Genomic DNA, 15,042 nt, shown 5'->3' with positions numbered 1-15,042 from the left:
TAGATCATGAAGAGATGGAAGTGACACATGCAGATTTCAAAGGCCTCAGATGTGGGGGGATGTCAGCAGGTCAAAGGGGGCTGAGGCCTGGGAGAAGGAGTTGCCTCTACCTCTGACAGCAGCTTACAGTGTCACCTCAGGCCCTGGTGACCACCTCTGTCATTAGTTCTTGGGTTAAAGCAACCCCTGAATTAGTAAACTAGACCAGGAGCCTTGTCCTTTGAAGACAGATGTCTACTACAAAAGATGGATGAAACCACTCTAGGCCAGGAATTGCAAATGCATTGCTAGTTAAACTGGATCTCCTTTGGCCCGCAACACTAGTTCTTGGCAAGTTAATAGGTATCATGGGAAAAAATATGGGAATGGACTCTGTGCTGGGTTTTAAAAAAAATTAAGCACGCATCACATTGCAGGACTTTCTAGGCCCATTAACATGCTTAGTGCTAGAGCAATTTTAGAGCAGTGAACTATTCTGTATAGTATCATAATGATGGCTACATGTCATTATACATTTGTCCAAACCCACAGACTTCCCGGTGAACCCCAGCGTAAACCATGGACTTGGGGTGATAATGCTGCATCAGTGTAAGTTCATTACTTGTAACAAATGTACCCCTCTGGTGGGAGATGTTGATAAGGGAGAAGGCTATGCATGTGTAGGGGTCAGAGGTACATGAAAAACCCAAGTACCCTCCACTATATTTTGCTGTAAACCTAAAACTGTTCTAATAAATAGTCTATTAAACAAATAAATGGATGGATGGTAGATGGATAAATGGACAGAGGGATGATAATAAACCATAATAACAGAAAAACATGATACTTTCTGCAATACCAAAGGGTAACACAAAACTTAATGTTTTTTACACGTGGTGGCTGAGAGGTGGGCTTGTGAATGGGGCAGTGTCAGTGGGGTTTTTCCACTTTTTAATATTTCTGTTTTTTTAATATTTTTATATTTTTTAATATTTCTGTTTTATAAGTGTTTTTTTCCACTTTTTAATATTTCTGAATTTTCTAATATGAGCATATAATGCTTTTAGTTTTTCAAAAAACAACTAGAGATGAAAGGGGAGGGAAGCTGATTCTAGAATCAGAAATGAAGTTTCCTGAAAGAATAGTCTATACCTAAAAATGATAGGGGCCCCATTTATGGAGCACTTACTATGTGCTAGACATGAACTAAATAATTCTCATACATTATTTCATTAAATTCTCATAACAACTCTATAAGGTAACTCTGATTATTAACCCCTTTTTAGGGATGAGAAAACTGAGGCTTATGGAGCAGAAGTATCTTGCCTAAGTTACACAACTGGTAAGTGGCAAAGTCCTTCTGACTTAGATTCCATCTGACACCCAAGGTTAACTTCTTCCTCAGGCTCTACAGGATAAAATCTCAGCTCTTAGCCTGCATGAAGGGCCTGTCTTACGCGCCGGCTGCCTGCCTGGACACCACTGCACCCTCCCTCTCCACCTACTGAGCCTCCTCCGTCCTCACACTTCACACTCCAGCAACAATCACCTATCTGTACCATTTGTACCATGCTGGTGCCTCTGGCTACAAAGCCCACTTCCTCCTCTTGTCCACCTAGTAAATTCCTATCCATCCTCTAAAACCTCTACATATATTGCCTCCTCTGTGAGCTCCTCTCTCTCCTCTAGGCTGCCTCTGTGTCTTCTTTTGTTGCTGACACCTCACCATGTTACAGTTATGTGTTTGACGGTTATGCCTCTATTAGGTGCATGGACAAGATTCCTTCATCACTGTATCCCCGGCACTAGCATATGCCAGACATGAAATATGCTTAATGAATGTTTGTCGAACTGACTTTCTTCACTGGCCCTAAGAATATAGTCCTGAGACTAATTATTCCGCCAATCAGTTCTCCTTCGGGAATTAAGCTTGTGCTGTAATTCGTGAGATGGTCTCCTCAGTTTGGATTTTTGAACTGCTTTATCTGCAGCTGTACACCTCTTTCAGCGAGCTAATTAAGTCAAACCAAAAATATGGAGGACATGCTTTAGTTTCCAATAACATTTATTAAGCATCAACTTTGTGCCAGCAATTGCACAAGATATCCTCGCGCCGTCTCATTTTAGCTTAACGACAATTCAGGGACATTATTCTTCCTGTTTTATAGTTAATGAAATAAGGTTCGAGAAGATGGAGAGCTTCCTTCGTTATTGCTACTTAGTTGCAAAGTCTAAATCTGAATTCGCAGCTATTGACTTGAAGTCTAGGACCCTCCCAGGAACCACAGAGACCTGTTCAGATGCAACGTGGGAGCCCCAAACCGCATGTGTGCCAGCTTCCCACTCGCGTTTGCATCCTGTTGCATCCTGATGGCATCATCGTGGCCCAGGGATCTATGAGAAATCTCTGAGCATTTTCAAAACAAACATTTCCCCCTGAATTCCTCCCTGGGCCTCACCTCACCTCTCCCCTGCTCACAGTGGTTGAACCCTCCTCTGTCCTGCTCCATGTCCTCCTAGAGCAGAGACCCCGCCACATCCAGGTGGAGTCCTGTCAACCTGGGACTGAGAGGCTTGTTATGCTGGACCCCACAGCTTTATGAAAAGAATCTGCAGTTGTGTGTGTAACAGAGATGGCCCCATTCTTAAACACATACACATAAGCACACACATATTCATACATATGTAAATAAACTCATATATATACACCTATATATAAACATCCGTGCTCAACTCCATGGGAACTTTAGCAAGAACCAAGAGAACATGTTACTTCAAAGAGGAGTCTACCTTTGGGCCTTTTCTTAGGGGAGATGGAGCCATCCTAACTCAACCCCAGGCTATCTAGAACTGGCCTTCTGCTGCCTCTTGACCAGTTTTAAGTCTTGACACCAGGCAAGTGTGGGCTGCTTCTCCCTGTTAATAACCCATAGAGATCCCCCATTCACTGGAGCATTGGCCTGAGAAAAGCATGACTTAGAAGGTGCTAGTGAGATTCCCCCAGGCTGGGTAGGGCCTCTATCACTCAGATCGAAATGTACTTCGAGACTTTAGATGCCTGAGGCTCCCATTCATTGACCGCTCCATATGCAGAAGAGACACGGACTGAGATGAGGACTCCCTTAGGAGAGAGAAGCAGCCTGACCCCACATGGGTTTTATAAGTTTATTGGTAAGACGTGGGAGCAGGGAGGTGAGGCCTAAACAAGGACAAGTACTCACAGATGAAGAGCACAAATCCGTTGATTGATAGGATTGGCCTCAAGGGATACTCCCAGCTATGTAATATGCAGTGGCTATGCAAGATACAACCTCCCCCCAGGTGTTTTGCCTGAGCCGGTGCTGCTCTAACATGAGACAGTTCTTGCAAGTCTCTCAGTAGATCTGAAACCTTGTGTACCCAGGGAGCAAATGGCCAAATAGTTACTGAGACAGGGTATGAAAGAGCAGCACAGGAAGACTGGGGTTTTATCCTTGAGAGACAGCCTTCCTCTGCACAGGGACATGCAGGCAGAGAAAGGGCCAAGTCTTCCTCCAGAAGGGGAGGCTGAGTGAAGAGGTCTCTTTGGATGGAGGCAGAAAGATAGGCTCCAGCTCTCGAATCCTGATTCAGCATTAACAAAGACTGAGGCAGAGAGGTCAAGGAGAAGCGAGAGAGGTCCATGGCGAAGCAAAGCAAGAAGGAGATGAGGACAAACGAGACAGAGGAATTTCCTAGAGGAGTCTGGAGTAGTCTGCCGGAGTAAGGCAGACTACTGGGAAATGGGCCTTCACTTTTATCTCATGGTTTTCTTGGTGGGTGAGCTGAGAGCTAAGGTCTTTCCCTGGGAGTCCTTGAATTCACTTGCACTCCCCAGCCTGGTCCTGGCTTCCCCACGGGGGCTGCAGTTCCCACTGCCAGTGACACAGCCCCCAGGGAGCATGCTGTAGCCTCCGCTGACAGAGCTGGGCCAGTAGCCATAGGCGCCAGCATTGCTGAATCCAAAGCCAGCCCCTGTGCCTGCCGCCCCAGCCATGGAGCTGTTGATGACCGCTGTGGAGGAGGGAGGGAAGAGTGATCAGTGTGTATCCTCCGACAGAGGTGACCCCAAGGCCCCTCCCGCTTCCCAGGCCCCACTAGCTTAAATGTCTCCTTCTTAAGCGAATACTTCACATCAACCGTGAACTTGGGTTCTTATGAGCAACTCATGGGAAGAACAGCCCCAATCCCAAAAGACTCCCAAGTCAGGCGCCTTGTCATTCTATGAATAAACAGGAGTAGCAAGGGCTTCCCCCAAGGGACAGATGATGCTGGAACATCAGATAAGCCAGCAGATTCTTGCATTTAGCTTTACAGTACCTTCTGAGTATTTGTCAAAAGAACTTCCTGATTGTTAAAATTAGGGGAGTTTTTGCTGGCCCCACTATGAGAAGGAGACTGCCACGCCCTGTGGGGCCAGCATTCAACTGACTTGCACAGTGGTCTCAGTTCCCAGTGAGGAGGCACGACTTGTGCTGTTTCCTTGATGCAGGAAAGCCGGAGTGGGGGTGACAGAAGAGGGGAGGGGCTGAGAGCTTCACCACAGCATGGGGAGATTGCTGCAGAAGAGGCCAGTGTGCAAAGTCAGAATGTGCTGGGCACTGACTCCACCTGAAAGCAGCAGCTCTGAATGGGGAGGCCGCAGGTCTCAGCAAGGAAGGTGACAGAGTCAACAACAGGCAGAGCCAGGCTGTTCCCCAGGAGGCCGGGTAGCAGACACCCACCCACTTTATGTTTGTTGATGGACTAAAAGCATTCCCTCAGTGTCATGAAATACTCACAAATGCTCACAGAGTTGGTGTATTCTCCAGACATCCTGCAAGAGAGAAAAGCACAGGAGAGTCTGAATCACATGCACTCCCATAGTGACTCTCATTGTCAAAACACAGGCGGGTTCCCCAACCAGATGGGCTCAGCCTCCATACACCCTGCCCTGGCCAGATGGCACTGGCTGCCGCTGCATGTCTCTAAACCCTCCCTCTCCCTCCTTAATCTACTCTTCCCACTGCAGACATGTGGAACCCGCAACTTTGGAACCCCCAGCAACATTACCACCTCCAGCGTCCCTCCTGCTGGGTTTCTCTTGAACCCATTTCTTTACTTCTATGAAGCAGCTGCCTGAATAAACTTAGTGTGGAAAGATCAGGATCAGGAGTTGCTACTAATGAACTAACTGTATGATTTTGGGACCAGTGCCTTCTCTCCAGGTCTCACTTATAAAATGGTGCTAGGTTAAAACAACGTTTTTCAAATGTGCGAGCTTTGCTTGCCACCCTTCCAAGTGTTGCTAGGACCACGTCTGACTTGCACTGTTAGATATTTAGTATTTTCAGTTGACTCTGCCTTTTATGACAAAAGTGCATTTCTTTTAAAAAGAAGATTTATATCACCAGGGTAAATAGAAAACCAATATTATTACCTAACCAAATAAGAAAAAAAAGTAGCAGAAAATAAATATAACAAAAATAAAACAATTTAAAACTTTGGGGCCAGATACTGCTATTATCTTCCCAGAGATTCTGCACCTGGGCTCTACTGTCTTTTTATCAATAGGGGAGATTTGCACGTGTCTAAGAGGTGGTAAAGACACGACAGCCCCCAGCCAAGGCTTTCTCCAGAGTCACGAGAACGGTAAAGGAAACTGCTGTCACATTATCTGGCTGGATACTGTTTGAAATTGTTTGTGGGTGAATTAAACACATCTCCAGCCCTGCGCCATCCAAACACACTCTGGGAAACTCTGAGTTGGAGACTTGTAAACTTTCTTCCAGTCCCTGGGTCCCAGTCACCTGCACTCCTCGCCCTCCAGCAGCTTGCGGTAGGTGGCGATTTCGATGTCCAGGGCCAGCTTCACGCTCAAAAGCTCCTGGTACTCACGCAGCATCCGTGCCAGCTCTTCCTTGGCCTGCTGCAGGGCGCCCTCCAGCTCATCCAGCTTGGCCCTGGCATCTTTGAGGGCACAGTCCCCCCGCTGCTCGGCGTCGGCGATGGCCGTCTCCAGGTTGGCGCACTGGGGTCAGGAGGTAGCATTTCCCCCTGAGTTCCTCCCTGGGCCTCACCTTACCTCTCCCATTGGTGAGAGGTGGGTTGAGCCCTCCTCTGTCCTGCCCCATGTCCTAGAGCAGAGACCCAGCCACATCCAGGCGGAATCCCGTCATCCTGGGACCAGGGGGCTTGTTACACTGGGCCCCACAGCTTTATGAAAAGAATCTGCAATTGTTCCCAACTTCAGATGGGAGCCAAGGGTCGGGGATGAGAACAGGGCCTCTGTGTGAGGAAGGGGGTTCTGAGATGGAGGCTCAGGAGAAGGAGGGGGCAGAGGTTCTAAGCAGTTTATCCCTCTCAGGAGTGAGTAAGGAATGCTCTAGCCCCCTTCACCTGCTTCTTCACACTCTCAATCTCCGAGCGCAACCTCTGCATGAGACGGGTCAGCTCTGAGATCTCATTTTTGGTGTGTTTCAGGTCATCCCCGTGCTGGCCAGCTGCCAGCTGCAGCTCCTGAAACTAGAGGAAAAGGAACAAAAGCAAAGACACTGAATCAGGGCCTGGCTGGGCTCAGCCTGCTGCAGACACTGTGCCTGCACTTGCAGAGCCTGGCAGAGGTGGGTTCAGGTCCTCTGCTACGCCAAGTCTATCAGCAGCCTCCCATTCAAGCATTGATCCATTGCATTTGCTTGTCTTAAGCACGGCTGAGCTCATGGATGGTTAGAATTGGCCATAGGGACTGTTGAATATCTTATACTCTCCGCATGCAACTTTAGAACACACAACTCAATTATGGCGTTCCTCTGCCTATCGTCCTTCAAAGTCATGGTCAAATTCAAACTCTTACATGGCATCCAGGGGCACATTTCTCTCTGCCCTTGATGGGCCCAACAGTCCCACAGTTCCCCCAGATGTCCCACATGCCCTCAGGTCTCTGAGTCTTTGCCTGAGCCTCTCCCCTGATGTGAAAAACTCTTTCCCATCCATCCTCCTTTTTACCTAGCTAGCTCCAACTTAACCAATGCAGAGTCACTTCCTCTGTGAGGCCTTCCATGATGTCCCAATTGGGTGTAATTCTATTCCATTGCTCCTGGCACACCAGTCCATAGGTCTCCCCACACTGTGCTGTTCTATGAACCCATGTTTCCATGTTTTCTCTATCAGACTCAAAATGAATAGATGGCAGGGACTTTTTCTTTTAATTTTGAATTTCCCATACCTAGCACGGTGCCTGGTTGGTGCTCAAAAAAAGTCTAATGAATGAATGAGTGAGCCAATGAGCTGTCCATCTGTATCTTCTGTGACACCCTCCCCTTGATAGCTTAGCTGGGCCCCAGCCAACAGGCAGTTTTGCTGGGCTGGGATGGAGGGACAGATTAGCATGGAGGAATATTTTGTGTGTATGATGGGGGTGGATTCAGCTCTACCCCAATACCACTAGCCATGAATTTTGGGTCATCTACTAATTTGGGATTATTTCTGCCTTCGATGTCATCTATTAAACAGTTACAAAGAGTACTTCGCTTCTACTCAGAATGCAGCTCAAGGGGAACATGAAACTGAAAACCTTCCACACTCTGGAGGTGACGTACTGCTCTGCCTCTGTTCCTGGGCGCTCCACCGCAGCATGGCCCGAGAGTGAGGATTGTTCCTAAAGATGCCAAGTCCTCCAAGGCAGAGAAGACACAGGGGCTTCTCTCTTCAGTCCTTGTGTTTTATCTTTGGTGCCAACCCTGAACAAGGGGTCTTCTCCCACTTCTCTGCAAGACTCTGAGCAGGATGCCTCCCCACACGCTGGTTCTGACACCAAGCAGCCTCATTCTGAGACAAACAGGTGAGCCTCCTCCTGCCATTCCTCTCTCAAGCCACATAAATCCCTCGGAGTAAATGCTTCTTCCCCAGAGTCACCTGATTTTCTGCCTAAACGCAGTGGAATTTGAAGTCAGTTACCCAGATTCCGATCTAGCTACGTCACTTGCCCGCTACTGCCTTTGATAAGCAGCTTGAACTCCCCGGGCCCTACCTTCTTCATCTTTAAAAGGGAATCATCAAAATCAGCAATCACAATACTCATGATTCTGGCCATTCCTGACCCTAGCTTGCAACAGTAATGTGGAAGGCTTTGGAGACCAAGGAGTCGAGTTTGAACCCTTACCAAGAAACCCTAGCCTATGTTTCCTAGAGCTTGAAAGCCTCCCTCCTCCCCCACAAGGAGGCAGGGAGAGGGATAAGATCTCCGGAGAGTGTGGATTCCCTTGAGAAAGAGCCTGACAAACAGCAAGGAACAATTAGGAAGTTGCCATGTGATCTGAGAAACCAAATTATCTAAAGAATCACTTCCCACTCTCTACCATTAGGGGAGTTAAGATCTGAGGACTCAAACTTCTTTATCCTTGGAGTTGTACTTGAATGAAAAGGTAGAAGTTACTTGATTCCAGATCACACTGAAGAGACCCCCTCATTTAGAATAATTAGCAAGGGAGTTGAGATGCTAACTACTCACGTTGCCCCTCCCCTCCAGACAGAACTCTCCATCTCCAGGAAGTTGTTTCTGACCTGCCCCACCTGGTGCTAGTTCCTCGATCTGGACTCTGCACCACATTCACCTGCACTCAGCTGAGTGCATCCTCCAGGGGTACCGTCCATCTGATTGGGGCCCAAGGACAGAGCTGTGTCTTCTCTTCCCTTCTGGCTTCCCCCAGTGCCCAGGACAGTGCTGTGCTCTTAGAAAGCTGTGAGCCACCACAGTGGGTCATGGGGTAGACAAGACAGAGTCTGGAGCAGAGGGCCCTGCACACGTGACTCTAGGAGTTGTGCAGCCTCACCTTGGTCTGGTACAGGGCCTCGGCCTCGGCCTTGCTCTTTCGGGCGATCTCCTCGTACTGGGCGCGGACCTCAGCAATGATGCTGTCCAGGTCCAGGTTCCTGTTGTTGTCCATGGACAGGATGATGGACGTGTCGCTGATGTGGGACTGGATCTGAGCGATCTCCTGCAGGGGAAACGAGGAAGCACGAAACGCCTTCTGTGACCAGAGAAAGGTGCCAAGGAGATGGCTCTGTCCCAGAGGGATGGCCCTAGACCATCCCACACAGATGTCAGCTGCACTCCCCAAAGCTTGTAAGAACAGAGCTCACAGCCCAGAGATTCCAATACCACATCTGAAAACTGCTGAGTGGGTTTGAAGCAGCTCAGGAAGAAAACAGCCCATACGTCTGTCCCCTGAAACAGGAGCCAAGAGGCTGTGGCACACACAACACAGCCTCTCTTGAGTGCTTGGCCAATAGGTTGAGGCTTGAAACCAGATGAGCATAGAGAAGATAGAAAGGGTATGAGGACTTCCTACCTCTATCCTGGGGATTCCTGCCCAAGACCCCAGGAAACATCCCCACCCACAGAGAGAATAGAAGCAGGAATGAGAATAGGCTTGGCTGAAGTTCAGTAGAAACCCCTGAGGACTCTGGTTTCCTGAAGGAAATGAAAGCAGGACATCCACAGAGCAGTCAGGGATGGATGGGGCACTCCCAGGGATAGATGGCCACTCCCACCTTTGGTCTACAAATTTCTAGCACTCCAGTGCTGGAGGTGCCCTGGACTGCTGAAGTTACTGATAAGTAAGAAACTGTTCATCACGTATCTGTCCTTCCAGAAGACAGAGCCGGAGTTGGGGCAGAGGGAGCCTTACCCCCTCGTACAGGCACTTGAAAAACTTGATTTCTCCATCCAGGGCATCCACCTTGGCCTGGAGCTCCACTTTGCTCATGTATGCCGCATCCACGTCCTGTGGAGAATCCAGATACCCCCGACCTCACCTTCTTCAAGCCCAGACAGGCCTCTCCAGTGAACTGACACCCGCAGGGCCTGCCCTCGATAGCTGCCCACAAATGGACTTGAGATCCAAGAGGCAGGTACCTGCCTTCCAGCCACAACTCACTGTCAGACTCACCGCAAAACCTGGGGCCAGTTTCTCATGCCTCTGGAACGCCTTCTGCCTCTACTTCTCAGAGAGGGTGTGGCGCTCCATACCCCACTCAGCCGGCCATTCAGCCAACAGAGGGAGCCAAGGGCAGCCATGGCGATTTGCCAGAAACTAGCAGAGTTGGAAGGCAAACCTGCAGCCCCTCCCAAAGCCTGTCCTGTTACCCAGCCAAAGAGGACGTGAGCTTGGACTGACCATCCATGTCTAGGTCCCTGCCCACAGACAAAGTACTGTGTGCAAAACCAACACCTAGGTGTCCCAAGATGTTCCAAGTAGCAAGCCCTGCATCTCCTCCTTCAGCATGTGGGCTCCAGGCAATACAGACCTCAGTCGCTCCTCTGTCTTACTCTGGCACCCACTGCTGGGGACTGGAGGCCACCCATGCACCCTCCTCACCTTTTTTAGCACCACAAATTCATTCTCAGCAGTTGTGCGCTTGTTTATTTCTTCTTCATACCTGCAGTGAAAGCATGACAATGAGCAGGGCGTGTGTGTGTGTGTGTGTGTGTGTGTGTATACATCCTCATAGTGAGATGAGAAAAGAAATACTCATATTATATGCCTTTAAGAGGCATTAGTCTACACCTTTGCAAGCGCATCCAAATACTCCAGGACTCTTTGGCCAGAGTTGCAGACTGGGTTATGAAGTAGCCTGGGTGGTTTGAGGTCTGATTTCCTCTGATGCCTGAGGAGTGAATAGGTTCTTCCTCTTCCCACTCAGTATCTGAATCACAGAAGCATGCCAGATGTCCCTTTCAGCCATGATTCTTCTGTCAATCCTGCTGCCTGACACCCTACCAACAACTCCCCTCCATCCCTAGGCAGGGGTCCCACGGAAGCCAGAACTATCCCCCGGGGAAAAAGAAGGCACATGGCCCAAGTGTCCAGGACCTAAAGGCAATGAGGGAGGAAACCCAACAGTAACTCCAACTCCTTCCCCACTGTAGAGAGCAGCCAGTGGGGGAAAAAGGGGGTGGTTCTTTGGAACTCAGGGGCACAGTGGTGAGCTTAGGAGCCCAGAGGTTGTGGCACACACAACACAGGCTCTCTTGAGTGGGAAGCAGGAAGGAGCATGCCAAAGAGGGGATCACCTGCCAGGACAGCCCTGACACTGCCAGAGAGGCTGGCTGTCCACTGTCCAGTCTGCCTCGTTGCCCATAGAAGGCTCTCATCTTGCCAGATCAGATGAACTCAGTACCTCCAAGGCCAGAGGCAAACGTCCCAGTGCCCACTGGGAAAGCCTCACCCCGGGAGGCAGGCCAGCTTGGAGCGGCATCCTGCTCACCTCTTCTTGTAGTCCTCCACCACTTCACGCACGCTCCTCAGCTCCGAGTCCAGCCTCACCCTGTCCCCGGACAGCGTCTCCAGCTGCTTCCGCAGGTTGCTGATGTAGCCCTCGAGGATGGGCTCCAAGTTGTTCTTGCAGTTGTTCAGATCCAGCTGCTGCAGCAGCTCCCACTTGGTCTCCAGCACCTGGTTCTGTTGCTCCAGGAACCGCACCTGGAACCCATGCCACAGATACTTAAGCAATGCAGAGAGGGGAGGTGAGATTTCCTTCCTAGACAGGAACTGTGTTCTCTTATGCTACATTAGCTTTAGAAATGTGCCTCAGCCCTTAAAAACTGCCATGCATGCCACTCACACCCCCACTCCTCACCTAGGGTCCTCTATCTGACTGAAGTTCTCAATCTGAGGCAGTCCCTAAGGTCAGGAGGGGCACCAACATCTTCACTTCCCTCTCCAACTATCAAGATATAGATTTCCTGTCTCTGCACTTATCCAAGCCTGCCTGGGCCGATGTCCATCTTCAGCCTAGGCCACCTCTCCAAGGCAGCTCCAGAGACACAAGCTGGCCTGTGCTAGCCTTCACACTGTAGGACCCTCTGCTTGGGGTCTGGTGGTCTGGCCCATGCTCTGCCTTTTCTCTCCCTCCTTGCGCATGGGCTCTGCTAGCCCAGCCAGAGGCAGATGCTCAGCGTATCTGCAGTCTCCAGCACTCCTAAGTTTTTTCCATGTCCGGATCTCTCTTTTCCATGTCTCAATATCTCAATCAGAGCATTGCCTCAGCAGCAGAACAAGCATTCTCAAGTTGCAACCTACAAATATAGTATTCTCTTGCTTAAAACCTTCACCCTCAGGATCAAGTTCACATTCCTTATCACGTACTTCACAATGTGCCCAGCCCTGCTGGCTTCCTTCATCATTCACACAATGATATTATAAACCCAAGGTCTCCCATTTCCCAGACAAGTTCTACCACGCTGCACATGCTCTCTCCCTAGCTTGCCTTTTCCCCACCTCCATCTGAAAACTCCTACTCATGCCTCACCACCCTACCTCACTGTCACTCCTGGTAAGCTTCTCCTGCTCCCCTAAGCTTAGGGAGTCTCTGCTTCCCAAGACCTTCCTACCACTTTGTTCCTCAGTGGTTCTCAAACCTGAGTGGACATTAGCATCACCTGGTGGGATTGTTAAAATGCAGGGTGCTGGGCCCCACCACAGTTTCTGATTCAGTTGCTCTGGGGTGGAGCCTGAGAATGAGCATTCTAACAAGTATCCAGGTGACATTGCAGCTGCTGGTTCCAGGGCCACTCTTGAGAACCACTGCTCTAGTGCACCATGACCTCCAGCTGCCTTGCCTCACAGGCTGCGTGTGTTACAGACTGTCTGAGCTGGCAGGGGACACAGGAAGAAGTGCTGGGTCACATGGCAGTCTGGACACCCCAGGCTGTCAAGGGCGTCTCCTTTGCCTGGCTTCTTAGTCTCCCAGGCTGTCACTCTCCTACTTCCCAACTCAGAGACCACTCTCTCTCCACCTCCTGGACACCATCCTGGACTAGGCTGCTGACTCCTCTCACCCCTCTGACCCTGGTCCCTTGGCTCCGATGTCCGGGCTTTGTCCAGTTCCTCCCTGGGCTATGTCTGCATCCTGGGAAGGTCTCTTGCCTTTCTCTGCTTCAGACAGGGAGTGCCTCAAGGACAATGAAGATGGGGGAAGGAAGGGGCTCTCTGACATGAGCAAGTCTTGCAAGCCTAGCACCTGGGGGGCTTTCATGTTATTTACCTGGCATCTGATTTTGCTGGGAGAAAATGATTTCTTGCTCTCAGGCAAACTGAACCCACAAATTAGGGCAGTGGCTCCCTCCTGAGTTCATGAAAGGGGGATCCCGAGATCAGCTTTCTCCAGAAAGACCCACCTTGTCAATGAAGGAGGCGAACTTGTTGTTCAGCACCTTGATCTGCTCCCGCTCCTGGGCGCGCACTTTCTGGATTTCAGGGTCCAATTCCACGTTGAGGGGAGCCAGGAGGCTCTTGTTGATGGTGACCTGATGGATACCCCCAGGCGGGCACACTGATGGACACATGGACCCTAGGGCCACATTGCCAAACATGCTGCCAGCAAAGCCACTGGCCCGGCCTCGGCCAAATCCATAGCCTCCTGCCCACCCACTGCCACTGGCCACATTGAAAGAGATGCTCCGGGGACCCCCCAGGCTGTAGAGGCTCCGACTGCTGAAGCCCCCACTGAGCCCTTTGCCCGCTGCCCGGTAGGAGGACGAGCTGCCCCCTGAGAGCACAGCTGAGCAGCCACTGAAGCCCCCCTTGGCAACAGCTCCCGACTTGTAGGTGAATTGGCGGCTCATGGTGGGGAAGCAGAATGTGGGGATAAGATGCCAACCCTCAGCTGAGATGCAGTTCACCAGCCTGTGATCCTGGGCTCCCACTTTATAAGACTCAGGAGGGAGCCACTGGCCTAAATTGTGGGTTCAGTTTGCCTGGGAGCAAGAAATCATTTTCTCCTAGCAAAATCAGACACCAGATAAATAACTTGAAAACTCCCAAAGTGCTAGTCTTGTAAGTCTTGCTCATGTAATTTGCGCTTTATCTAATGAACATGGGTAATTAGCCTGGCCACATTATCCATAGAAAGATCCTGGGTGGGAGGTTTGTCACGGTCTCAACTGCTGTTGCCCAGGGAGTGGTGGGGCTGGGATTGTAGGGGTACAGAGGGGAGACTTTAATTGACAGTGCCATCTGTGAGAAATCTCACAGCCCTGCCAGCATCAGATGGGCTGCTTCAGGGACCCTGGCTGAGCTGCTTTTATGTGGTTAGGAAGAGACTCCTGCTGCCTGGCTTCCCAGGATCCTTAGGAGAGGAGCACACTGGGAACCCAAGCCCTGTCTCTGGCTGCCACGCCTCTGCTGTGCCCTCCCAGGCAGCTCTCCTGCTCCTCTGAGACAGCCAGGCTGCCCTGCTCACCTTCCTTTGCATACACTGACTTCTTTGTCCCCTTACCATCCCACTACCCCAACTCTTGACCTTGAAATAATGGTCATTGCCACCATTCACGATGGCTGACACTGGTGCAGCACTTTCCAGTGTAAAAGAGCCCCTCACCCAAGATGCTCATTTCACCTACTTCGTCTGCCTGGAGGGGAGTAGTGATGATCCACATCACACAAACGGGGAAACCAAGGCTCAGATAATTGAGGATGTCGTTCCTTTTTAGCAAACAGTTAGTGAGTCCTTTCTTTGTGTGAATGCCAGAGAATTGAAAATGCCCTGAAAAAGCACAGGCCCCAGCCTTGAGGACTCCCTTGGCTGGTCTTCTGACTCCACATTCAGAGCTATGCAAGCCTTATTCATTGATCCATCCATCTAGCCAGCAGCCAGCCAGCTGTCAACTTATTCACTCATTTATCCGTTCATTTAGCAGACTTCTGTTGAGGGCTGACTCTCCCAGGCACTGTGCTAGGCTCTTGGGTCCTGAATTAAGAAGACCAAACCTAGCTCCCAAATCTGGAGATGGTAAGGCAGACACCGGGATTTCATGGATCCTTGACATTGCCAAAACACGTGACCCAAGAATTCCCAATTCCCAAATGTATTCATAGTATATCATTTCCTCCATAAAAACACAAGTATTTCACTGGCCAGAATACCTGAATGAACGGTTGGCCCATCCCTCTTTTCTATTTCTGTACAGAGGTCATGGTGTGCCCCTAAAACTGTTGTACTAACCAGTTGCCGAATTCAGCCTCCCCTCTTTTTTATACAAAACAGTTGTCTTCTAGTTAAGAA

The 15,042-nt window shown here is 50.1% G+C and overlaps 1 protein-coding gene across 1 annotated transcript; it reads right to left on the bottom strand.

Moving 5' to 3' along the window:
• Window positions 1-2,031: 2,031 nt before the first annotated feature.
• Window positions 2,032-13,658, bottom strand: KRT73 (keratin 73). Its single transcript, XM_002752507.5, has 9 exons — window positions 13,157-13,658; window positions 11,245-11,459; window positions 10,356-10,416; window positions 9,666-9,761; window positions 8,808-8,972; window positions 6,376-6,501; window positions 5,787-6,007; window positions 4,779-4,813; window positions 2,032-4,011 (listed from the first exon to the last, which is right to left on the bottom strand). Exons 1-9 carry the CDS (start codon window positions 13,601-13,603, stop codon window positions 3,755-3,757), a joined length of 1,623 nt encoding a protein of 540 aa, XP_002752553.1. The 5' UTR covers window positions 13,604-13,658; the 3' UTR covers window positions 2,032-3,754.
• Window positions 13,659-15,042: the final 1,384 nt, after the last annotated feature.

Source organism: Callithrix jacchus, chromosome 9 (assembly GCF_049354715.1).
Source record: "Callithrix jacchus isolate 240 chromosome 9, calJac240_pri, whole genome shotgun sequence".
Taxonomy (NCBI): domain Eukaryota; kingdom Metazoa; phylum Chordata; class Mammalia; order Primates; family Cebidae; genus Callithrix; species Callithrix jacchus.
This window is presented reverse-complemented; position numbering and strand designations above follow the sequence as displayed.